This window comes from Panicum virgatum, chromosome 3K (genome assembly GCF_016808335.1).
Source record: "Panicum virgatum strain AP13 chromosome 3K, P.virgatum_v5, whole genome shotgun sequence".
Classification (NCBI taxonomy): Eukaryota; Viridiplantae; Streptophyta; class Magnoliopsida; order Poales; family Poaceae; genus Panicum; species Panicum virgatum.
Genome location: NC_053138.1, coordinates 6,461,596 through 6,487,197, shown reverse-complemented (window position 1 = coordinate 6,487,197; position 25,602 = coordinate 6,461,596). Strand labels below are relative to the sequence as shown.

At 50.3% G+C, this 25,602-nt stretch overlaps 2 protein-coding genes, 1 long non-coding RNA gene and 1 pseudogene across 6 annotated transcripts; 3 read left to right on the top strand and 1 right to left on the bottom strand.

Moving 5' to 3' along the window:
• The first annotated feature begins 4,569 nt into the window (after positions 1-4,569).
• On the top strand, positions 4,570-6,895 carry LOC120697112 (GDSL esterase/lipase At5g45910-like). The gene is made up of 3 exons (XM_039980247.1): positions 4,570-5,022; positions 5,140-5,781; positions 6,437-6,895. Exons 1-3 carry the CDS (start codon positions 4,770-4,772, stop codon positions 6,673-6,675), a joined length of 1,134 nt encoding a protein of 377 aa, XP_039836181.1. The 5' UTR covers positions 4,570-4,769; the 3' UTR covers positions 6,676-6,895.
• Positions 6,896-11,104: 4,209 nt separating this feature from the next.
• On the top strand, positions 11,105-14,882 carry LOC120697115 (annotated as a pseudogene).
• Positions 14,723-21,938, bottom strand: LOC120697110 (probable receptor-like protein kinase At5g18500). Of its 4 annotated transcripts, none has more exons than XM_039980245.1 (9): positions 21,692-21,938; positions 21,353-21,493; positions 20,088-20,749; positions 19,882-19,986; positions 19,634-19,756; positions 16,712-16,882; positions 16,445-16,574; positions 15,545-15,754; positions 14,723-15,292 (listed from the first exon to the last, which is right to left on the bottom strand). In XM_039980245.1, exons 3-9 carry the CDS (start codon positions 20,729-20,731, stop codon positions 15,149-15,151), a joined length of 1,527 nt encoding a protein of 508 aa, XP_039836179.1. In that variant the 5' UTR covers positions 20,732-20,749; positions 21,353-21,493; positions 21,692-21,938; the 3' UTR covers positions 14,723-15,148. The 4 variants fall into 4 exon arrangements, with proteins under 4 accessions (XP_039836179.1, XP_039836177.1, XP_039836178.1 ...); XM_039980243.1 differs by having other exon boundaries at positions 21,353-21,602; positions 21,692-21,908; XM_039980244.1 differs by having other exon boundaries at positions 21,353-21,567; positions 21,692-21,908.
• Positions 21,939-24,465: 2,527 nt separating this feature from the next.
• Positions 24,466-25,257, top strand: LOC120697119. Its single transcript, XR_005684372.1, has 2 exons — positions 24,466-24,711; positions 24,806-25,257. It is a non-coding gene; the product is annotated as an uncharacterized LOC120697119 (long non-coding RNA).
• Positions 25,258-25,602: the final 345 nt, after the last annotated feature.

Sequence of the window (25,602 nt, the reverse complement as noted above, 5' to 3'; positions counted from 1 at the left end):
GACGGCCGCGGCCGGAACCATCATGGATGGATTCATGGCAATGGCATTGCCCCATCGGGCAACGCCAACCCCTGCTGCTGCTCCGGGATCGGCCAATGCGGCGCGCTTGATTTCAGCGCACGTCCAAACCGGTGATCCATCCGAGAGCAGAGCATCATCAGCGTCGCTTCGCTTCCTTTTGGGGGCGTTTGGTTGGCCCCATGATTACAGCTAATAAGCAGCAGCAGCAGCAGCAGAGCGATGACTACGGGACAGGAAAAATCTTGCTAACGTTCTCTTGGTTCAAATAGGATGATGTTCGGTTAACACTGTCTCGAAATCAATCCTCTGCGCCATGGCAACGAAAAAGGTTTCGTGTTTTATGGCGGCTTGTTCTGCAGATCGATCTTGGACCCAGACTTTATCGTTAAAGCTTTCTTCCTTCATCTGAAAGATTTTTTACACTACGATGATGATGCGGGAGACAGCAGGAAGAGACACTCGGACACCACACCGTTCGATCCTCCACTAACAGCAGTGACCACGGTTGGTTGGCGCCTTTTCATCACCCGCCCGGCCGCCCCAGCTTTAGCCGCTGCTGGCCACCACGGCACCACCCACACCGCCTTTTCCTTCCGATCCTTCTTAGCGCGTGTTACCGCGACGACGCACTTAGCCTTATCATCATCATGGGTGTTAGTTAGCGAGGGCCAAAGGAGTCGCATCATTAGCCACCTTTTCCCCCTTGGAGAACGGATCGCGTACGTTCCGCTCACGGAGGAGGAGGAGGACATCATGACATGAGCAGCTATCATAACAGAGCCTAAGAACAAAAAAGCTTCCACCGATTGGATTGGCCTGATGCGGCCATCGTCAGCAACTAGTCAACCTGTTACTGCAAACGCTCACGTTACTCCTGTGGAACAGGGTTCAGCCTAGTATACTCTCTCTGTTCGATCATTTCGTTTTTTGTTGGCGTATTAGGATTTCAAAAAGATTTTCTAGAATGTGGAGAGTAACAGACTTTAAAAAAAAAAACACACTAAAGTGAAAGAACGTTGGTGCGTGGTTGGATGTAGATCAGGTGGACATAGAGAGTGAGGAGGCACATGCCCGCTTTTGATTGCGATAGCAACAGGTACATGGCGCACAAAACGGCCGGGACGCAAGTTGCGGCGGGCTGCCCACCACCAGCACCATTCCTCCGGCCTCGCCGCGCATCGGGGGGACGGAGACGCGGAGTGGGCACGCTCCAGCTCCAGCGCGCAGCTGATACGATCCCATCCCCATCCCGTCGCGTCAAGGTTCGAGCAGCGCGAGATAGCCGCTGCAGGGCAACATGCTCTGAAACCGTGTTCAAGCACGGCAGGTGGTTCAGTGCTGAACAGAGCACAACCATCGCGGGTGTAGACAGCGAAATGGTGGAACATGTTCGGATCAAGCTCGCTCTGCGTGTGCGCGCATCAAAACATTCTGAAGCACTGTAACTGCAGGCGCCTGACACGTCCGTTGTTGCGCCGCACTACTTCCGGTGGGCGTTGAATCCTCAGCGTGCCTCCACGCCCAAAGTTGTGTTGGTTTTCTGAGGATGCCACCGCACCACCGCACCATTCGAGAGCCTGGATGTAGAGACCTCCATTTGAGCAGAGCTACACCGTAGCCTGCCAATGCAATGCGAGGTCAACAGCCTATGAACAACGAGTTTCATTTCATCTGGGTAATTAAAACCGATCCCCTACCCACACAGCGAGCACCCATCCAGGAAGAAGAACTGAAGAAGGCATGTACTGTAAAAAAAGAAACAGTAGTAAGTTTCTTCTGGGAAGCATCTAACCAAAGGCTGGCTGCCCTCGCGAGAGCAATCCGTCAGAGTCAGTCAGCGGCGCACATTAATCAAATCTAGGACGACGCGGTAATGAGCTCGATCAACTCTCCCCGGCGATGGAGTACTCAGGTCCACGCTGTGGCACGGTTTTGAAACTCGCCCCCGCGTCGTCTCCCTCGGAGGCGACTCAGGCGGCGCCCACCCCCTCCACCTCGCCGCCGCCGGAGCAGGGCGCCGGAAGCCGTGCACCTGCGGGGAAAGCGGCGGCGGGGCCTCTCCTGTACAGCGAGCAAGCACAGCCGCGCACGACGAGCAGCGCCGGGTGCCGGGCTCGGTGGCGGCGGCTCGGGGCTGCGGATCCGGCATCCTGGGGACCGGATCCGGCGGCCCCGGGGGCTGATCTACGCGATGCGGCGGTGGCTCCCCCCCCCCCCCCCGGCGGGCTCGTGGCGGTGCCGGGCATGGTTCCTCCGCCCGGGCGCCCTCGCGAGGCTCCGCGACTCCAAGGTCCTGGCCCGCTCCCTCCGCTGTGCAGCGCGGGCGCCACTCCCGCCGTCGTCCTCCTCCTCGCCTCCCACCTCGCCTGGTTATGCCACAAATTTGCACATGTGCTTGGGCTCTGGAGTTGGTTTAGACCTAGTTTAGCTAGGTGGTTGTTGAGGTTTTAGCCCGGTTTTTTCAAATTAACCGAGTAATGTGGGTTTTGTCTTATTTTTCCTAAAAATGAGGTCTTTGATATGTGGTCTGCCATACCTTTTGAATACTATTGGTGGAGATACCCCCGGTGACCATTAAAAAAAAAACCTCCCCGACGATGCGATCGCCACGGAATGCGGGGCTAGTAGCGGCCGGCGATGAACGCGATGGTGGCCGCGCGCGCGGGAACCGAGGGCTCGGGGCTCCAAATCAAATGCCGATTCTCGCCAAAGTCCATGCGCCTGTCCTAGGGGGATGCGACTATGCGAGAAAACGAAAACTGATCGCCGTGGATCGGCGCCATTGATCCTCTAGTTTAATCTGATCGGTGATGGCTTGACTGCATCATGTCAGAATATCAAGCTCATTGGTTACCATGGCCCTATTTTTTTTTCTTCTTCTTCTTTTTTGAAGATTGCTTCTAGCTTGTGATCGAGCTTCTTGTCACGCGCCAAGACCAGCATTACTAACGGTCACTAAACAGTGGTACAGTATAGCATGTTTCCAGCACGAATTGTGACAGTTATCGCCTTCCAAACAATTTACTCCATACTACGTAGGTTTTATAAAAGATCAACCTGACAGGCTGACACCACTAACTTTTTTTTTGCTACCTATTGGAGATGCTCTAAAGACACACTAACGTTCTGATCCCAATCCACTCGCTCGCTCCCCAGCCACCGCCGGTGCGGCGCACATGCCGGTCATCGTCCGATCAGGCGGCGCATCAGCAGCAAACAGAATATATATTCCCGGTCGACGTCGTCCCGGCGGCAGTGATCTCATTCTCACCTCACGCGAAGTTGCAGTTAGCGAGCCGTTGAGCCCGGAGGACGACGGCCCCGCCGGAATCATACGGGGGCGGTCACCTTTGCGTGCCCCCCCCTCCCCCCCTCCCCTCTCTCCCTTGTCCGCTTCCACCAACCGGAATCTCCCCGGCGAGCCTTGCGGTGGTGGGCTGGTGGCCGCCGAGCTCCGGCCTGACTCCGGCAGGAAAAAGCGCCGAGACCACAGTGGAAAAGCCAGCGGCCGGACCGGAAAGGATGCGCACGCAGCCTTTTCCTTGCGCGGGCGTGTTTGTTGGCTTGTGCAGGCCAAAGGCGGTTAGGCGGCCGGGGGTACATGTACAGCGGGCTGCTGCTGCTCGCTCTCGATCCGTTGCGTTACGCGATCGTACCGTATGTGCCGGCCTGTGCTTGCTGATGGATTGGCGACGGCCGGAATCTGTCGGATCTCCCGGCTGAGCTGCCATACAATTTCGCGCGGCTATCTGGGGGCCGGGAGCATGCATGCTATCTGGGGCGCGGATCGAGTACGTGTGTCTTTGTTTCTAGGGTGCCACCTTTGCTGGCCAGAAATAGTGAGATTGAGAGATCACACACTTCCTTTCTTAGCGTCTCCGCATTGGCCACTACATCGGTCTCAAAAATATAATAATCTTAAATTTGATTAAAGTCAGATATTTTCATCTTTACCCAATAATATTATAAAAATAACTACCTTTAAATAAAAGTTACATATATACATATATACAGTCCCTGTGTCATTTTATTTATACCTTTTTTTTGCAACCGGTCTGACATGAATGATTTCCCTGTCACCTCAACGGCTAGCTGATTGCTATCAGCACAGGATAGAGGGATCATGGATGTTATTTTTTTTTAAAAAAAATAGATATGGTACTAATTCATTCGGGTTGGCAGTGATGGGTGTCCCAGCTGAGATGACACAGGAGGCCGCCCTGCAGGCCTGCACAGACAGAGTCACCAAGCGAGCGAGCGAGCAAGGCATGTGTGGCATGCCCAGTCCAGCACCCCACTACTCCAGCTGCTACCTTCCCATCAAAGTCACCAAACAAAACTTCCATTCCTCATCACCGTCCATCATCCACCATGCGCCGTTACAGTTCAGAGACCATCCACCATAGGCCATCCAAAAACAAATCAAATCAAAGGGTATAGACTGCAGAGAGAGAGGAAAACAAAAAAAGTAGAAAAAGGGGCCCATAAGCAACCAAACAGAGACATAATTAGCAGCACCCTTTGCAAGGTGTAATCCATGTGCCCCTGCTATATAACAATGCGATCCCCAATCCCCTAAGCAGCGTGGTGCAGTGTAGCAGGTGCAGGCCCCTCGCCGCCGTGCCCGCCCTCTTTCCGCTGCCCCCCGCTTCTCTTCTTCCTCTTCCTCTTCCTCTTTCCTTCCACACCATCCAGGCCACTGCTGGTTTCTCATTGGCGAGGCGAGGCGAGGCGAGGTCCTCGTGGCCATGGCAGCGAGTAGGAGGAGGGTCTTCTCCTTGCCGGTGGCGGCGGCGTGCCTGGTTGTTGTCCTGCTGCGGTGCCTGTCGGCGTCCGGCGAGCCCCTGCCGCAGTACTACAATGCCATCTTCAGCTTCGGCGACTCCTTCTCCGACACGGGCAACTTCGTGATCATCAACTCCGGCAAGCTGCCCAACATGCCCAAGTTCCCGCCGCCGTACGCGCGCTGCTCCAACGGGCGCCTCGTCATCGACTTCCTGGGTGAGTCGATTGGTTGGCCGGTGGATCGACGAAGTCGATTAATTTGATTGAATTCGATAGTAAAAGGCAACTCGGTTTGACTGAATTTGATCCGATGGCGCATCCGGCTAATTACAGCCGAGGCGTTCGGTCTGCCGCTGCTCCCTCCGTCGGCGAACAAGGGCACCAACTTCAGCCAGGGCGCCAACTTCGCGGTGATGGGCGCGACTGCGCTGGACCTCAAGTACTTCAAGGACAACAACGTGTGGAGCATCCCGCCCTTCAACACCTCCATGAACGTGCAGCTGCAGTGGTTCGACGAGGTGAAGCAGACCATCTGCTCGGACCCAGCAGAGTGCCGCGCCTTCTTCTCCAAGTCCCTGTTCGTGTTCGGCGAGTTCGGCGGCAACGACTACAGCTTCGCGTGGAAGGCGGAGTGGTCGCTGGAGAAGGTGAAGACGATGGTGCCGGCGGTGGTGGCGTCGCTGGTGCGCGGCGTGGAGCGGCTGCTGGACGAGGGCGCCCGGCACGTGGTGGTGCCGGGGAACCTCCCCGCCGGGTGCATCCCCATCACGCTCACCATGTACCCCTCCGAGGACCGGTCCGAGTACGACCCCCGCACGGGCTGCCTCAAGCGCTACAACAGCGTCGCGCTCTACCACAACGCCATGCTCCGGATCGCCCTCGACCGCCTGCAGCGCCGCCGCCCAGAGGCGCGCGTCGTCTACGCCGACTACTACACGCCCTACATCCAGTTCGCGCGCACGCCGCATCTCTACGGTCAGTCCTCGATCGCCTTCTGGTTTATTTGTTCATGTGCTCAGTCACTGTTCAGGCAGCAGCTCTCGATCTCGAGGGAGAGGGAGGGGACAGGGGAATATCTGTCGGCTCTGCTCTCTGCTCTGGCGCGAGCAGAGAGCAGTGGGGGGCGTCTCCTTTATGGAGATTGGAGAGGGAGGTGGTGGTTTCCGAGCAGTCAGCAGCCAGGGCTGGGGCCGCGCTGCGGCGCCGTCCTTGGCATGCTTGTTTGGTTCGGTAGGCAACCACACAACAGGCCAGGAGCCTGCCCCGTCGATTTGATGCTGCTCCTCTGCTGGTCGGTACGGTACTCGATCGGCTCGGTCAGGGCCTCAGGGGTGGGCAGGGCAACATCGTTGTGATCGAATCGAGCTCACCTACCAGCAGAGCTGCAGGGGACCGGGAGAGGGGGGGGGGGGGGGGGGGGGGGGGTTCTTGCCTCGCCTGGCACCGGCACTGGCACTGGCACAGCCTGTGCCCGTACGCCGCGCATCGACTGCTCGCTCTCTCCATCATCCATCGCTAGCTGCTGATTGCTTAACTTGCCATTGATGATCCTGTCGATCGTCCTGTGTTTGTTGAACAAAAACAAAAACAAAAACAAAAACAAAAACGATGTATGGTTGTGCGCGTGCAGGGTACAAGCGCGGCGCCCTCCGCGCGTGCTGCGGCGGCGGCGGGCCGTACAACTACAACATGAGCGCCTCCTGCGGCCTGCCCGGGTCGACGACGTGCGAGGACCCCGACGCGCACGTGAGCTGGGACGGCATCCACCTCACGGAGGCGCCCTACCGCTTCATCGCCAACACCTGGCTCAAGGGCCCCTACGCGCACCCGCCGCTCGCGACCGTCGTCCGCGAGGACATGGTCGACTGACTCATGATCACCGTCCATCCATCCATCCATCCTGGTGATACCGTGTGTGTGTCACTGTGCGCGCGAGTGTGTGTGCGCTTGCTGCCTGCAAGAAGAAGAGATGATAGTGAGAGTGCTAATGGTATAACGGATGTGAGTGAGTGAGTGCATTCCATTTGTTAGTGTATATTTTGGTTGGGATAAGTAAGTGAAATCGATCGGTGCTTAGGTTTTCCTGCTTGGCTGCTTCCTCCTTTTATTATCATCTGCGCCATTTGTGCGCGTTCCGTCGAATCGGGCGAGTGTAACACCCCACTACTCTTCTTGTTGGGGCATACAGTACATCGGAGCCATGAAGAAACTAGTGTTTTGTTGATGACGGTTCAGGATCAGCAACCTGCAATTGATAAATGGAGCTAGCTCGAAAGATGGTGCAAACGGATAGGTCAGGCGGCGGGGACAAACAAAAGAGCTTTCAGCGCCAGGCTTCCGTGCCGCGCCGTTCGTTCGTGATGAACACAACACAGCACAACAGACCGACACGATACGGTACGATCCCTCCAAGATTGCTCACGGAACCGCACGCAGGGGAGGGACGGAGGCGTAGGAGATTGGAGAGAAAGAGGCAAGCAGGTTGCGGCAACAAGCAACGCACATATGCCGATGGCCCGGAAGGAGAGCGGACAGGAGGTGACGCGATGCAAGCGAAGCCGCGCTGGAAAAAGCGCAGTCCTGGGGGCGTAACAACGCCAGAATCATTGCCGCTTGACCACCACGGTGACCGGCCGGCAAGCAGCGTGACGCCAAGACCCACAAGTCCAGATGAGAATGAGATGCTCGGCAAGGCCGTGCCGGCGAGGCGGCGAGCGAGTCTAACGTACCCTTGCCGCGCGCCGGAGGGAGGATCGCAGGTGGCGGCCTGGGAAGTGGGGAGAAGAGACGCCGTCGCCGCCCGCGCCGAGGGGACAGTGCGGCGCATGTGCGCGGCGCCGCCCCGAGACAAGCCGTCACGTGTGCGGGCGGCTGTCCGCACGCGCCTGCCTGCATCCTCTGCGGCGCCGTCTCCGCGGCCGCGTTAAATGCGCACCAGCCTCTGTCGCGTCCTGGATTTGGGTCGAGTTGGGCCTCTCTCAACGAAGTGGGCCTCGGCATCCATTCATGCGTGGACTTTTTTCATTTTTATATTTAAAAAAATTAAAATTTCAAAAATATATGGCGGTTTCGAAAAATTTCAAAACTATACCCCTGTCGCCCCCCTGCCTGGGCGACAGGGGCCTGTCGCCCCCTGGATGGGCGACAGAACCTAAATGTAAAAAAAATTTACATTTAGGTCCTGGCACCCGGGACGTATTAAACAGCGAACTTGTAAAATCGATATAAAATCGTAGAAAAACCGGAAAAATACAAACTCAACTGTTCTGGATTCTATGAAACAAGATCTACAACTTTTGTTATATAAAGTTTTTCATTTGATCAATGTATCTTGCTCTATTTTAAATACTAGTTTAATGCACTTTTATTTAAATCTCAAGATCCATCCTTTGGATGCAGGTTACCTTTGGCTAGAGTGTTTCATATGGTGAGAATAGGCTTGTACAAAATTGGTAGATCCAGAAAATATTTCTAGAATAAGTTTTTAAATTAAATCTTGCAATATGTCTAGTTTAAATGGATTATTTATCCATACTGCTATACTGAGTTTTAGAAGTCATAACTTTTACAGTACCATTATTTTATTTCCTAAGAGTTATAAAAAAAGTTTGGTAAATTTTAGATAACCACAACTAGACCAAATGAATTATGACTAAGGTAAATGCACTAAATCAAGAAAAATAGTTCTTGTACCTAGAAAAATTTGAAATAATTCATTTGGCCTAGTTGTGCTTATCTAAAATTTACCAAACTTTTTTTTAGCTCTTAGGAAATAAAATAATGGTACTGTAAAAGTTATGGCTTCTAAAACTCAGTATAGCAGCATGGATAAATAACTCGTTTAAACTAGACATATTGCAAGATTTAATTTAAAAACTTATTCTATAAATGTTTTCTGGGCCTACCAATTTTGTACAAGCCTATGCTTACCATATGCAACACTCTGGCCAAAGATGACATGAATCCAAAGGATGGATCTTGAGATTTAAATAAAACTGCATTAAACTAGTATTTAAAATAGAGCAAGATACATTGATAAAATTAAAAACTTTATATAACAAAAGTTGTAGATCTTGTTTCATAGAATCCAGAACAGTTGAGTTTTTATTTTTCCGATTTTTTTACGATTTTATATCTATTTTACAAGTTCGCTGTTTAGTGCGTCCCGGGCGCCAGGACCTAAATGTAAATTTTTTTTACATTTAGGTCCTGTCGCCCAGCCAGAGGGCGACAGGCCTGGGCGACAGGGGTATAGTTTTGAAATTTTTCAAAACCGCCATATATTTTTGAAATTTTAATTTTTTAAAAATATAAAAATGAAAAAAATCCTTCATGCGTGGCCTACATAAGCCGCTTGATTTCCGTTTTATGGGCTACATGGAGATGGGCGTGCCAACCTTGCTTGGGCCACGCCACAGTCCTCTGCGCCTTCCGCAGCAGGCCCTTGTTTTTTAAATGGGTTATCCTAACATGCAAGCAACCCAATATAGTAGCGAAAAAGACGTCCAGTGATTACAAGAGTTTCGGTAGTATTTCAGATCCTGAGTTCGACTCCTCCATAATATTTTAGCATTAATGACATTGTGTATTCAGTGGTAGACGATGTTTCCGTTGACTTAGTCAATCTTGAGGATTGCCAGCTCAGTTTTCACAGATGCTTATTTACCTGTGTCCATAGAAGTGTGTGTCCGTACGTTATAAGTGTTTGAGTTGTACTGTAATCTTAAGGACAAAAAAGGACAAAAGGAATGGATTAAATTTACACTCTTATTATGGCACGTCAGCCTCCACACAGAAATCGGAGAAAGGGAGCCCCCTAAGGCTCTCCGCACTCGTGGTACTCCAAATTCACTCTCTAAAAGGAATATTCTGTCCTGGTCATCAAGATTCTCTTCTCTATATCCAGTTTCTCTGCGCTCATTCATTCTCTATATCTCTTCTCTATATCAAATACCATCCGCGGGACCCGCATATCAGATTTTTTTATACCCCACCACCGACGCCACCTCCCTCTCACGCCGCCCCCAGCTTCTTCCCCGCAGGCCCCTCCCTCCTCCCTCCCCACGCCGCCCCCTTCTTCTCCCTCACCGGCACTCCTAAACTCCTCCCTCCGCCGCGAGCTCCGCCGGCCTCGCCGTCGGCAGTGTCGAGCTCGGCCTGATTTGGGGCGGCGGCTCCTCCACCCTCTCTCCCTCGTCGAATCCAGGCGGAGGCCTGTGTGGGACCATGGCGGTGACGGCGGCGGGCCTGCGCGAGCCCCTCTCCCTCTGCCCCAGGTGGCGGCCCTCCTCCGGCCTCCCTCGCCGGCGCAGCCCTCCCCGGAGCTCCGGCCATCCCACACTCCGTCAGTCCGTGGCCAATCCCGGCGGCACTCGAGCTCGGCGCTCCCCTGCCGCGGCGTCCAACCCCCCTCCATCCATCCGCCCGTCCAACCCCCCTCTCTCTCCTCCATCCATCGAGCTCGGTGGCCCGGCGCCGCAGCGGCCCTCAAGCGGACGGCGCGGCGCGGAGCCTCGCGCGGGCGGCGGCAACAGCTCCATGCTCCAGCCGCAGCGGGAGGAAGGAGCTGCCGCGGAGCGCGCATGGCCGGAGCAGCCCGCGGGGCCTCGGGCGAGCGGAGCAGGGGGCGGGTGCGCGCAGCAGGCCTCGCGGCGGCCTGTGCGCGGCGGGGCCCCACACCCAGCGGCGGCAGGGGCAGCAGCACACGGCGGCTCCAGCTCTGTCCTCAAGCCCGCCGGCCGGCCGGATCCGCGCGCTGCGGGGTTGCAGGGCGAGGGGAGGCAGCGGCGGAGCTCCACCTCCCTCTTCCCTCCGCGCGGGGCCTCGCCGCGGCCCCCCTGCCGCGCGTCCTTGCGCGCGCGGGCAGGCCGGCCCGTGGCGGGCAGCGGAGCGGCGGAGGCGACTCCGCGAAGCAAAGCGAGGGGAGGCGGTAGCGGAGTTCCTCTTCCCTTCTTCCTGCTCCCTCCCTTGGGGGCCATGGCGGCCGCAGTGCGGGGCGGAGGCGCGGCTCGCGCGCCGGACGGGCGGCGGAGCTCGAGCTCAGGCGCGCGCGCCGGCCGCGGACGGCTCCCGGCGGTCGTTCTCCCTCCTCCCGCGGTGGCGCACCGAGCTCGACCGGAGTAGAGGCCGCGGTGGCGGGCGGGCGTGCGGCGGGGAGCAGGGCGGGAGGCAGGGGCGCCGGCGACGAGCGGCGCTAGAGCACAGGGCGGGGCGGAGCAGGGCGAGCCGTGGCGGGCGGGCGTGCGGCGCTGAGCTGGGCGGTTGGGGACGGGCACGAATGACGAAGGGGGCCCGCGCACAGAGTATTGCGTTCCGCCCGTACCGCGCTGGAAACTGGAAATCGAGTGCTCCCGCCCCGTCCGCAAAGATACAGAGCCATTTGGAGTGGCCGCTGCAGCAAAAAAATCTCTATGTTTGTACTCTATGTTGTTTACAGATCCCTTTAAAGATACCGGTGCGGACAGCCTAAACACCAAGCAGGCAAGCACACAAAAGTAGAAGTGCACACCCAGAGATGAAGAACGAATCCTACTGCTATTAAAGTAACCGCGATTCCTATATAAACTAGTAACTGCGACGTGAAAAAAAAACAGGTGTAATCAAAACACATACATCTTCATACAGGGCACCGCAATTTTTTTTTTCAAAACATGGCTACCACAATTCAGGTGCTAAAGATGTTCAGAACACTCATGTGATGTGAGGTTCAGCAATTTTCTGAGCGTTGCTAGTTGCTACAGTAGTCTGGTCACAACAGTTGCTAGTCAGAGTCCCTCGGATTAGTCATTAGTGACGAACCCATCTTCTCACACTGAAGCTGCGCTGCGCCGCAAGCAAATTGACCCGTCGTCACTTGCACTCCCTCTCTCTCTCTCTCTCTCTCCCCACTGTCCGCAACTGTCGTCACTCATGGAGCCACTTCCGCTGGTGCTGCCGCTCGCCGTCATCGTCCTCTCATCCCTCCTACACTGCACAGGCGCCGCCGCCGGCACGCCTTCACGGTTCAACTCCATCTTCAGCTTCGGCAACTCCTACGCGGACACCGGCAATTTCGTCCACCAGTGCGCCGGCCTCCCCGCCGTCGCCTTCAACCACTCCCCCTACGGCGAGACCTTCTTCCGCCGCCCCACCGGCCGCCCCTCCGACGGCCGCCTCATCATCGACTTCATCGGTACGCATACCACACGCATCGTAGAATGAATCTCGAGCAGGAGCAGTCTCTCGTACATGCATGTCCAACGCATGAGGTTGATCCCCACCGGCGCCATTGTTGCATTGTCTGCTCTCTTCTCTTGGCATGCGCGCAGCGGAGGCGCTGGAGCTTCCTCTGGTGGCGCCGTTCCTGTCGCGGCAGCCGCAGGACCTCAGCCGCGGCGCCAACTTCGCCATCGTCGGCGGCACGGCGCTGGAGGTGGGCTTCTTCCTCCGGCACAACGCGGCCAGCGTGCCGCCGTTCCGGAGCTCCCTGCGCGCGCAGATCGGGTGGTTCCGCAGGCTCAGGCGGTCGCTCTGCAACTCCACCGCCGCGGCCGCGGGGTGCGGGGAGCGCCTGGTGGCGAGCTCGCTGTTCGTCGTCGGCGAGCTCGGCAGCAACGACTACGGCTACCTCCTCGCCGGCGGTAAGAGCCTCCAGGCGGCCAAGTCCCTCGTCCCGGAGGTCGTGAAAGCCATCTGCAGAGGCATCGAGGTGCGCGCGCATTCTACTCCTCCCTCGGATCACGATCACAGGCACATCGCGATTCACGCCCTTGTACATTGTCGGGACATATGATTCATAATCATTCGAGTTCACAGGTTGTTGACGATCGATCGATTTCTTTTGTGTGCATGCAGAGGCTGGTGGAGGAGGGAGCGAGGTACTTGGTGGTGTCGGGCACGCTGCCGGCGGGGTGCCTGCCGATGGCGCTGGCCAAGTACGGCGGCGAGGCGGGGAACGCGACGGCGACGGAGTACGACCCCCGGACGGGGTGCCTGCGGCGGCTCAACGGCCTGGCGCAGTACCACAACTGGATGCTGCGGGAGGCCGTGGCGAGCATGCGCGCCAAGTACCCGGCCGCCAAGCTCGTCTACGCCGACTTCTACCGCCCGGTGGCGCGGCTCGTCCGGCGGCCCAGCAAGTTCGGTGAGTGCTCTGAAACTGAAACGCCGGCGGCTATCACACAGCTCACTTCTTATCACATTTTGCTCCTTTCTAGTTTTCCTCTGACATATCACTGCTGTTTCGTTGATTCCTCCCGTCGTACAATTTCAGTTCTCCTATCTAGGCTGTTAGACGTGTAGAGTTTGCAACAAATTAAACTAATAACCCAAGCATCTATCGTTGAAACATTATGGCAGTGCACGTGAAATCGTCCGACCAATGTCCATAAAGACAATGCGCAGCGCGTAGATACTTGTATAGATTAACGAAGTCAAACCTTTTGATGACATCTAAAGCAATGAGGCCATTGACAGCGCTTAATGTGGTTCCAAGAGTTTTGCGATCTTCGAAAATTTTGGAATCTTAAGGTACACAAGCAGTAGCGATTTTATCGATTTCCTCCAACAAATTACTAGCTTGTTGTAAGGTCAAACTTGAGGTCTAAGTTACAGCTGCGTGGTATACTGGTATCCAGCTTCAGACTTCAGTCCGCATGCATGATCCTTGTTCTAAAAAAGGCCTTGTGGGCTTAATATTACAACAACATTCTATTTCTTTGAGCACTCGGGTCTAAACACCTTGCACTGTACATGCCCTCATACATCATACATACATACTCTTTTTTTTTTTAAAAAAAACATACGTACATACCCCCTTGCACAAATGGAGACCGAAAATTGGGCCTAGGCTAAAACCCTATCACCTTGCAGGCTATCTTGGCCCTGCTCGGTTGATTTATTACTCTTTCCAATCATAATATAAAGTATTATACGTTTTGGACAGCAATACGGCCTTGAAATGTATAATTTAACACTTATTTAGATAAGCTGGTATCAAGTATTGACGGTAAGTCATATATGTGTGTGAATGGATTCTAAAAAAAAAGTATGTGAATGAACTAGTGTTTTAGTACTCACTCATGTATTGTTTACTAGAAACAGAGTATAGAAAATGGGACTAATGGTGGTTTCCCATGAGCTGTTCTGCAGTGATGCTTGTAACCTCACGGTTACTGAACTGAGATATTTTTGCAGTCTTCTCTTGCAGATCATGCACATTTAGATTGCTGGGCTTGCTAGTGAGCAACATTTTCAGTTCCTCTGTGAATCTTGCGCACCTACATCACGGCCAACCGGGCTGTTAACTGTTGGTCTGGCTTGGTTTGCAGGGTTCAGCGAGGAGCCTCTCCGTGCGACCGTGCGTGCTGCGGCGGAGGCGGGCCGTACAACTACAACCCTGAGGCAGCCTGTGGGTCACCTGGCGCAACCGTCTGCGGCGACCCGTCCGCGTATGTGCACTGGGACGGCATCCACTTGACAGAGGCCGCCTACAAGTACATCGCCAACGGCTGGCTGAATGGCCTTTACGCCTACCCCTCCATCCTAGACTTGGCGAACTAGGTTAATGCAAATCTCGTTTCACTAATTAATTAGCAGTATCCGGGTAGACTATGTACACGATTTTGTTTACTGAATTTACACAGCACATGATCTTGACATGCAGTATGATTGAGAAAGAGTTGATTGGGCAAGGCATGGTAGCATCGCCTTCTCTCAACAAATCCTTTTTTCTTCTGTGATAATCTTGTGGCATTGCAAGTGCCATGACAGATCATGCTGCAATTACGGCGTTGACAATCAATGGCATTAACCCAACACAATTCCCAAACATGATTACCATTCAGCGTATAGTTAATCAGGTGATGGAGCTTCTGCAATAGAGACTGAACCAAGTTCAGGGCCATTCATCGATGCAGAGACACAGCAGCTAAGGAAATGAAGTCATTTCTTCTTCTTCTTTTCTCTCTTTATACTCTTCGAGTAAACCATACAATACAAACAATATCCAAGGTTACACTGATCTCCCCTCGCACTTTGTAGTTCATACCAGCAACCACACAACAGTTACTGTCACCGACCACCTATCTTTTTTTTTTCCTTTTCCTTGTTTTGGTAGGAAAGCATTCTTCTTTTGAAGTTTTTACAAACTACTAGTACTATACACCCTTCAACTATCATACACCACTGTACATGTGTCAAGGAACACAAAAATGTATTATCAACCATTGCAGCCAAGAATGAAAAATTCATCAATTGGTTATGTATCGTAATTTCCTGCTTCCCACGATGTGTGCTTTGCATGCAGCACTCCAGTTGACTATATCGTATCGCCTATGCCTTTTCCTTTCGTTTCTGGTTTCCCTCATTTGGATGAAAATGTTCGACTCTTAGGTCGAGGCGGCCTTGCTTCATGCTCAGGGGCATCACTCCTGCCACTGTTGTTCTTGCCCCTCAATGGCTCGGTTTCTGAACTCTCAGGGGTTCGGTTTTGTCGGTGTCTTCTTTCCTGAATCCAATAGACTAGTGTCACTCTTGTATACAAAACTAATTAGACAGCCATTCACTAGGTAAATGCTAAGCGTCAATGTTCAACTAAAGCTGATTTAGCATGTCTATACGATAACCAAATAAGATAATTGTACCAAAGCGGCATTCTACTTCTATGCAAAATTCTGTTCAACACCAACACTTAGTGAGGCATGAAAAACAAGCCTGGACCATGAAAGTTACACACCGAATTAAATGAATAAATTCAAACCTCTTGAGGTATGGGTTCGTTAGAATCCAACATCCGGACCACCTGATCCATGCTAGGTCTCTTCTCAGCATTCAAATCGATACACCTCAGGGCTGTCAAAAGGGCACGTTTTAGCTCCTTTGTTGAGGGTCTTCTTTCCAGGTTTGGATCCACCACTTCTTCAGAACGTCTGTTAGCAACCATCATTTTAAGCCAGTCAACTAGGTTTACCTACAGGTGAGCAGCCGTGTATTAGAACATGGGGCAGGATAAACAATAAAATAGTTTGCAAATTATCAATTGACACCTTATTTCTTCAGTAATTTGTGATTGATTCTAGTTGTATGCTATTTTTGTTACTGAAAAATCTACATGCAACTTTTATATAAAAAATATTGAAGTATGCTTGCAGGCAGAAAAGATTCCCTATGCATTTGCCAATATGAACCACATCATTATGCTGAGAAGTGCCCCTAAACTCAAAACACAGTAGCTATTATGCTTTATGAAAGTAACAAGCAGCAGAAAAAAAATCATATGTAGCTATTATCCATCCACAATAAAGCTGCAGATCAGCTGACATTTGAATGAAATGTAACTACAGAATGTTTTTTTTCGCTAAGCCTTATAACCATGATTCAAAACTCATTTCAGCACCCCCCCCCCAAGGGGTCGGCTATTTTTATCTTTCTTAGTTTTGGTTGCGCATTCTGCTGCATCAAGTTCTACCCAAAAAGAAACACTAACAATTGAGATCTATGCGCAGACAGTCTTGTTTGATAAGAGATGTTACTAAACTTTCTATGCTGTTAGCATTGAATAGTTAACATTTGCTCCAGAAATGAAGACAATGCCAATTCATAGAAGATAAATGGCCAATAAGGATGATGAAGATGGAAAAAGATATTTGACAAGTATTACCTCATTTGGAGGACGCTCATAGTCAATTGGATCTCTACCTGTAATAGCTTCCAATAGAACAACCCCAAAGCTATAGACATCACTCTTTTCATTCAGAAGTCCACTGTTAGCATACTCAGGTGCAACATAGCTGTAAAAGGAATTAAATACATGTTGAGTTAAAAGTAATGAGTTGTAGCAACAAATATTCTCAAAACTACAATGGAAAATATTTGATGAACATACAAAGCGAAAGTGCCTCAAATATCCAAGGTATAAAAAACTTACCCAAAGGTACCCATAACTCGTGTAGCAATATGACTTTTACCAGCACCAAGCATCTTTGCCAAACCAAAGTCCGATATTTTGGCATTAAACTCATCATCAATCAAGATATTGCTGGACTTGATGTCACGGTGAACAACTTTTGGTTCGATTGCCTCATGTAAATAAGCAAGGCTGTAGATATATCAATTTTAATGTTTTACAACCAGTGACAGAATAGCTAAGAAAATAGGTTATATCATGGCCAAACAGAGGATGGCTATGTTATTCCAAATAAAAATAGAAATGGTTAATGTAATCATGATGCAAATGATAATATGGTCCCAGAAAATGATAAGAATCATAAGATGGCCCCCAAAAAATTGTGCGAGTCACGAGACAGACAAGGACTGCTTCAAACGTTCGTAGTCTCAGCCTTTCATCTAATCAGAGATGATCCGAGTCAAACTTATTTTTTTTTCACAATAGTATGGATGATGATAGCTTGTGGTGGCGGACTTTCGTCTTCGGGTACGTGTCCACCGAGACAAACGTGCCAAGATTGCGAGAACAAAGTGGTGGAAGCTTAGAGGGGAAGCGGCACAAGCGTTTAAGGAAAGGATGCTAGGTGAGGGGCCTTGGGAAGGAGAAGACGCAGATGACATGTGGCTAAAGATGGCAACATGTGTTCGGAAGGTGACCTCAGAGGTGTTTGGCGTGAGTAGGGGAGGCAAACAGGAGGGGAAAGACACCTGGTGGTGGAACGACGAGGTGCAAATGGCTATTAAGGAGAAGGAGTGTTTCAAGCGCCTCCACCTTGACAAGAGTGCAGCCAACATCGAGGGCTATAAATTAGCGAAGAGGGTTGCAAAGCGAGCTGTGAGTGTAGCAAAGGGTAAGGCGTATGAGGACCTGTATCAGCGGCTAGGCACGAAAGAAGGGGAGAAGGACATTTATAGGATGGCTAGGATCCGCGAGCGGAAGACAAGGGACATCAACCAAATCAAATGCATTAAGGATGGGATAGATCGACTGCTAGTGAAAGATGAGGAGATCATGGATAGATGGAGAGAGTACTTCGACAAATTGTTTAATGGGGGAGAGTGAGAGCCCTACCATTGAGTTAGATGACTCTTTTGACGATACCAACAGACGTTTTGTGAGGAGAATTCAGGAGGTAGAGATCGGGAAGGCTTTGAAGAGGATGAAGGGAGGTAAAGCGATGGGCCCTGATGGTATTCCCATTGAGGTGTGGAGATGCCTAGGAGATAGAGCAATAGTATGGTTAACTAAGCTTTTTAATCTCATTTTTCGGTCAAACAAGATGCCGGAAGAATGGAGGAGAAGTATATTAGTACTTATCTTCAAAAACAAGAGCGATGTTCAAAGTTGTACTAACTACCGTGTGATTAAGCTGATGAGCCATACGATGAAGCTTTGGGAGAGGGTTATCGAGCATCGCCTAAGAAGAGTGACAAGTGTGACCCAAAACCAATTTGGGTTCATGCCTGGAAGGTCAACCATGGAGGCGATTTTCTTAATACGACAATTGATGGAGAGATATAGGGAGCAGAAGAAGGATTTGCACATGGTCTTCATTGACCTTGAGAAGTCATATGACAAAGTACCGAGAAATGACATGTGGTGGGCTTTGGAGAAGCACAAAGTCCCAACTAAATACATTACCCTCATTAAGAATATGTACAAGGATGCGACGACGTTTGTCCGGACATGTGATGGCAACACCACTGACTTTTCTATTAACATAGGCCTACACCAGGGGTCAGCATTGAGCCTTTATTTATTTGCTTTAGTGATGGATGAGGTCACAAGGGATATACAAGGTGAGATCCCTTGGTGTATGCTCTTTGCTGATGATGTGGTGCTAGTTGAGGAGAGTAGGGCAGGGGTTAATACGAAGTTAGAGCTGTGGAGACACACGTTAGAGTCGAAAGGGTTCAGACTTAGTAGGACCAAGACCGAGTACATGATGTGCGATTTCAGCGCGACTAGGCATGAGGGGGGAGACGTTAGTCTAGATGGGCAAGTGGTGGTCCAGAAGGATACTTTTCGGTATTTAGGATCGGTGCTACAAAAGGATGGCGACATTGATGAAGATGTTAGGCATAGAATTTCAGTTGGCTGGTTGAAATGGCGGCAAGCTTCTGGCATCCTTTGTGACAAGAGGGTGCCACAAAAGCTAAAAGACAAATTCTATAGGACAGCAATTTGTCCGGCGATGTTATACGGTGCTGAATGTTGGCCTACAAAAAGACAACATGTCCAGCAACTGAGTGTAGTAGAGATGCGGATGTTGCGGTGGTTTTGCGGGCACATAAGGAGGGATAGAGTCCGGAACGAAGTTATTCGGGATAGGGTCGGGGTGGCACCAATTGAGGAGAAACTTATCCAGCATCAGCTAAGATGGTTTGGACATGTCCAACGAAGACCTCCTGAGGCGCCGGTGCGTAATGGGGTTCTTGAGCGGGTCGATAATGTAAAGAGGGATAGAGGTAGACCTAAACTGACGTGGGATGAGTCGGTTAAGAGAGACCTTATGGATTGGAATATCTCTAAAGAGATAGCTTTGGATAGGAGCGCTTGGAGACTAGCTATCAATGTGCCTGAACTTTGAACTTATTTCTTTCGGGTTTCATCTCTAGCCTACCCCAACTTGCTTGGGAAAAAAGGCTATGTTGTTGTTGTTGTAGTATGGATGATGATATTTACTGACTAGTAAGAATAGTAACTAATCAAGAGGCTGTGATAATTGAAACATGTGTACCAAACAGATCGAACATTTTCTTAGCCCTAGGCTTAAATAGTACAAATCTAGTCAGGTCACACTTGTTACAATCTTGAAAGTGGGAGAATGATGCAAAAATTGCATTTCTGAACCAAAAATAATCAACAAATCAGATCATATTCAGTCAAGGAGTTACTCACGCCTTTGCAGTGCCCAAAAGAATTTTCATACGAGCCAACCAAGTGAGAGAGCTGTACTGGGACAATTCCCCATGAAGCCAACTTTCGAGATTCCCATTATTAACATACTCATACACAAGCATCCTGGTTGCATATACACATCAAGTAATTCATGTTATGACTTCCCTTTGCTTTTTATTATCAAAAGAACCAATGCATAGGAAATCCTATTTTAGCAAAAGATGTCAATGATGTCTCCGTGTTCTTACCTTTGAGTACCCTCAACACAGTAACCCAAAAGGCGGACCAAATTCTTGTGACGGACATGGCCAATTGCTTCAACTTCCACCCTGAATTCTCTCTCAGCCTGCCCTCTGCACATAACAAGCAGTCATATTATTATAAGGAAGAAGGCAGAAGGGTAAAGGCATGGACTGCCACTGCATCAATCCAAAACTGCTATAGAAAAACTCACAAATTGTTAAGGATTTTCTTGACAGCAACTGGGGTGCCATTTGATAATCTGCCACGATACACGACACCATATCCACCCTCACCAATCACATTATCCTTTGCAAAACGGTTGGTTGCGAGCTCTAGATCTCTAAGGGTGAACCAATGGCCCCAACCAAGATAAGAAAATTCAGGTAAGCCCGCTAATGGCGCAGAGTCGACAGTAGCATGCGTTGAAGATTGTTCATCGAGGGAAACAATCTGAATTCCATCACAGCCATCCGTAATGCGGAAAGAACCAGAAAGATTGTTCTCTTCTCCTTGTTTCAACTTCTCCTCCTGAGTCAACTGAATCGCATCTGTATCGACTGGGTCACCAGGCTCAGGCTCATTTTGAATAGTGAGTAGAAGCCCATCATGTATAACAAAATCATTACTCACTTCCTTGATATCTTTGCAAGGAGGAGGTATCTGGGTCATTGGACGGTCATGGAGTGGCTTGCGTGACCTCCTGATACAGCTCTGGATGGTGAGGCATATGAGAAGAATGAGAAGAATACCCAAGAGGGACGCTCCGACAGCAATCCCAATCACAACCCATAGTTTGAGGCCAAAGACAATTGTTTTCTCATGTAGAGATTCGGTTAGACTGGAGTTTGATGACATCTTTTGAACATCAAGCACCTGCAAGTGGAGGATAAGAACATGTCACGAACAAATGGAAATAACTACTTTCTTCGGAAAATAACAATTAACATGATTGCAACCCTGGTATAGGCTGAGCCAGTCCTAGTCCTAGTGAAGGCGTCGCTGCAACTGTTCCTTGAACAGGTAATAATGCTGACATACTAATAAGGAGAAAGCTACATTGTAACCGCCAAGAAGAAGACCAACCAAAAGTCCTCTGCCAAGTCTCCATGTACATTCAGAGGGGTGACGGGCCCTTATTAATTTTAAGCGATTGCATTTCCACAACCGAAAACATCAACCGAAGCAGCCAGATTATTGAAGTCAAAATTCCCCCTAGACCAATCCAACAAATTATTATACCTCACCAACAATCCTTAAAACATTAAAAGGTGGAGCATTTACAGTAGCAGACATTGTCGGTTCGGAGTACAAATTTAACCCGGCCAACGGATCCCCCTACTTGCTTGGTTTGAAGAAACAGCCAAAACTGCAGTCGCCATAAGTACTACGAACAATTTCCCTCTAAAAGACCATCGAAAATCGCAGAAATAGATGGCGCGCGGCGCGAGAAAGCCAAGCTGTCAGTGAGGCACTTACAGGTTGGGGCGGCGAGAAAAATCCAGTCTTTAGTCTTTACTGGAGAAGCTCAGCAATGGTGGCGGGTGCTAGCCATCCTAAATCTGCGTGGCCCAGTAGCTGGGCTCAGTCGAACCCGCAACAAGTCCTGGTGGCGTTGATCTTGAGAGAAGAGGAAGAAGAAACTAATCAAACCATGGATACACGCAGCTCGCGAATCCACAGCAATCCCCAATCTGAATGGAGAGGGTGGGAGGGAAGAGATTTGGATCTGAATGGGAAACAAGAGCAGCTCCGGGAACAAGGAACGGAATCCAATCCATCCAAGAAAAGCAAGCGGGGATCTTTTTGCTTGCTTACCAACAGCAATGGGCGAAGACGAAAGGCAATCCGCGTACGGGCCGGCGGATCTGCCTGCACTCCACCACCACTGACGAGACGCGAGAGCAGCGGAGCGGAGCAGAGAGATTACGGCGGCGTGGAGTGGAGGAGGATCCAGTCCAGGCCAGCACCAGCCGAGCCAAGCGAGGGAGGGACCGGCACTGGCAGGGCGGCCTCGTGCCCGGCCGTGCTCGTTTTGGAATTTCTAGAGGCGTGCCGAGTGCGTGGGGCGGCGGTTGGCGGGTCGATCGCAGCCACCTTCCTAGTTCCGACGGTCGGTCGCCCCGCCGCACCTCACCTCACCTCACTTGCTTCGCCTGCAAACGTTCACGCCGCCACGTCCACGCATCGGCGGCATCTTTACTTCCCCAGCACTACTGCCGGCCGCTGTAAACCTCAAGTAAAGCGGACGCCGCGACGCTTTCCGACGCCGAAGCAACCCAATCCGACCATCGATACGGCTCGTGTTCAGTCGGGAGCAGGTGTGGATCATGTGTGCCAGGGAAGGAAGCGTACGATGGACAGACAAACAGGGCGATAGAATTCCTGGGGTGATCTGATGGGTGAGCCCCAACTAACACGAGCGAGTGCTCATCTCAGATGGATGGCAGGTTGTTGTCGCGTTTTACTACCTCACTGTAGATACGATTGATTCCCTCGATTAGATTATACGCACGCAGATGCCCTGGGATCGGATCTTCCCCCACCGGCGACAGCAACGTCCTATTCTTGGTTGATTTGATAATTAAGGCGGCCTAAGCTCATGGATGGTCTACGAGTGGCCAAGTTTGGACAAACGAATGAATTTATCAGTTCTTCATCAATAAACTAATTTTTCACAAAATTATTACTATTTCCCTTATGTATTCTAGCTTGATACTGACTTCGTAGGTCCACTTTGCAATGGAAGAATTGACAAGTACAAGATGTTTCTATCAAATAGTATGCCTTCTGCCCTTCTTGTGTGTGAACTGTATCTTAAAAGTGACAAAAAAAATTCAAGACTTTGAAGCTTGCTTTGGCTAAAAGGCCTGAAAATTAGATGATGTCTCGCTAGAGGCGGGCCAAGGTTGCAGCTTATAAGGTTGTGGTTGTGGACAAGCGTGACCAATCCATGCGAGTAACCAAGTGATGGTGGTGGTAAAGATCTGAAAAGGATTGAACAGAAGCATCTAATAAAACTCGGCCTACAACAAGCAAGCCTCTATACTAACAACATCACGATAATGTAGAGGCAATAGACTCATTCACCCTAAGCAACACCAACCTCGAGGAAACATCATTGCACAACACATAAGGACTAAAAGAAAGCAACATGAAGAAGATTTAGGAAACATACTATCTAGTGCTACCAAGAGACTTGCAGACTATACAACAAATTTCACCGTGCCAAATTAAAAAAGAGAAGAAATAATTCTACCAACGATCCAGCCTTCAACAAACCCTTTTGATGGGAAAATGGTTGTGGTAGAAAATTTTAGATGATCGTATTACTTTTTTTCGACAATATCTCTTCCATTTCCTCTCTCGCTAGTTTGTCTACCAAATCAAACCATGGTTCAACTTAAACGGAACGTAGTTGATGTTAAGCAATACTATATCTATTCCTACAATTTGAAGGGCTAATTGCTTTATGGTTTATGCTGTTATGCATACAAAATTGTAGAGAAAGTGCTTTGTTCCAATGGTGCGTTAACCTTAAATGGCGTGGCGTGGCAAGCCGCAAGGCAGGGTGCCTGTGTTAGCGGGCTGTGGCACACCGCCGGCGAGGACGATGGCAGCGTGGCGCCCGATCCCTCACGCCGGGGCTCAACGACGGCGGCGCTTCCGTCCCCGGTGGCCGGTCCTGTCACCTAGAGAAGTCGAACCGTTAAAACTGGCGATATTGCATCCTGCAGGATCACCCGTCTCTCTCCCGCCTTTTACCCACCGCCATGGCACCACACTCTCCAGTTCTCCGTGCCCCTGTCCTCCCATCCATGTTGGCAGTCTAGCCGACTCGCCCGCGAGATGCACGGCGAAATGACCCGGAGAGAGCAGGTCTCCCTTTCCGACGCCGTCGCCGCCAACAGGATGCAGTGCAGGGCAAGCCTGGCTCGCACCCGCCTGGCTGCCCCCAACCCGAGCTTGTCCTCCGGGTCGAGGACACGCTGCGGCTGTGCGGCTGCGCGTTCGCCGTGTGCCTCGACAGCGCTGCGTGCCGAAGCAACCATGCCGCCGCGCCTTACCGCGGGCTCGATCGTCTCGGCGAAGCCGTCGGGGAGTGCGAGGAGGCCCTCCTGGGTCCGGGCTCCGGCTAGACCCGCCGTACAGCCGCGCGCACCAGCACCTCGTGTCACTGCGGATAAGGTGATTTGTGTTGCGTAAAAGTCCTTTCTTGGATTTTCTGATGTGTTGCTTGCATACGATTGCTTTCTTATACGTCCGTGGGATGCTTTCCTCTAAGCACACGCCTAACGACCTAATAAGATTCGGGGACCATTTTCATATGGCTGTAGCGTGAGGGACCCAGAATAGTAGACTGTGATGTTAAATCTGCATTTTAATTAGTTTTGTATAGGTAACTGAAAGAATCACACATGGAGACGGCGCTTTTTACTGAATTTTTTTCTTTGCTTGGTGAGATAATGCGGGACGAGTGTGGATGATGTTTGTTAGCTTAGTTTGGGACTTCTGGTTAGAGGGTTCAGAATGGTGCTAGTGTGGATATATATGGCTCACTAGTTTATCAATTATTGTTTCTTCTGCATAATTGTCTTGATCTTATGTTTCTGAATTGTATGTAGGCTAGGCCAATTTGTTGGTATGCCAGATTTAAAGTGAAGGGCTTAAGCATCATCCACACTGTATGCTTAAGCATCATCCTGCAAATCCTGTCCTCTACTGTAATATACGCAATGGGAGCAGATGAACAGTATATTGATGATTGGAAGGAAGCCCTTAAGATTCAACCCAACTATACAAATTGTCTTCTAAGATGTGCAACTTCCTATTGCTAGGTAACAATTCTCACATTTTTGCATCTTTCATGCACTTCTTTATTAGGTCAGAAAAAAAGCTGATGTTTTGCGCGTTTACTCCTGTTCTCATTAGATTGAAAGATGGGAGGACTCAGTAAAAGATACGAGGTTCTTACGAGTCAGTGAATTTCAAATGGACGAATCTTTTCATATATAATTCCATCTATTTGTTTTCCTTATTTTGTTATTTTTTCCATCCATATAAGATGTATCAACTAGATCAATTCTTTCCCATGCTTGTGTAGAATGCGTGTGAACTTTATGTTGAATGTTCCTGTAATATAGGAATATGGGTGGTCTTGTAGTCATTGAACATTTAAAATCAAAGTACCAAAGGATGTACGTATGTTATTTATGCCTTTAGTTTCATAATCTGCTGACACTGGCTTTCCGAATCTGTAGATACAATTGTAATCCCTTTGTTGAAGTAGCAGTTAAAAGAAAAGAAAAACTAGCGTTCGATTTGTACATGAATCATACAATCTCTGTTGTTCCACATGAGCCTTATTATGTTTTCCTGCTACATTATATATTATATAGCCTTCAGCTTGGATGATTAGCTCATTAGTCATCAAGAGCGCACAGTGGCTCGACTGTACATGATGCTGACATGTTAACATCTGGCCGGTCCTGTTGTGCATTGTTTTCTTGTCACTGTCCATCCATGGAGCTATCAGTGGACCCTGAACGTACAGTGGACTGGTCTTTGAACTGAATGCTTTGCAATCTGTATGTATGTAGCTTTCTCCTGAATGGCTAATAATATGAAGTGGGCATGCCTATTGCTAGCATTGTTCCTGTAGCTGTCTTTGGGGCTATCGATGTGCAGTGGATTGGTTTTCATTTGAGTCTGTTGCTTCTTCGCTAGAG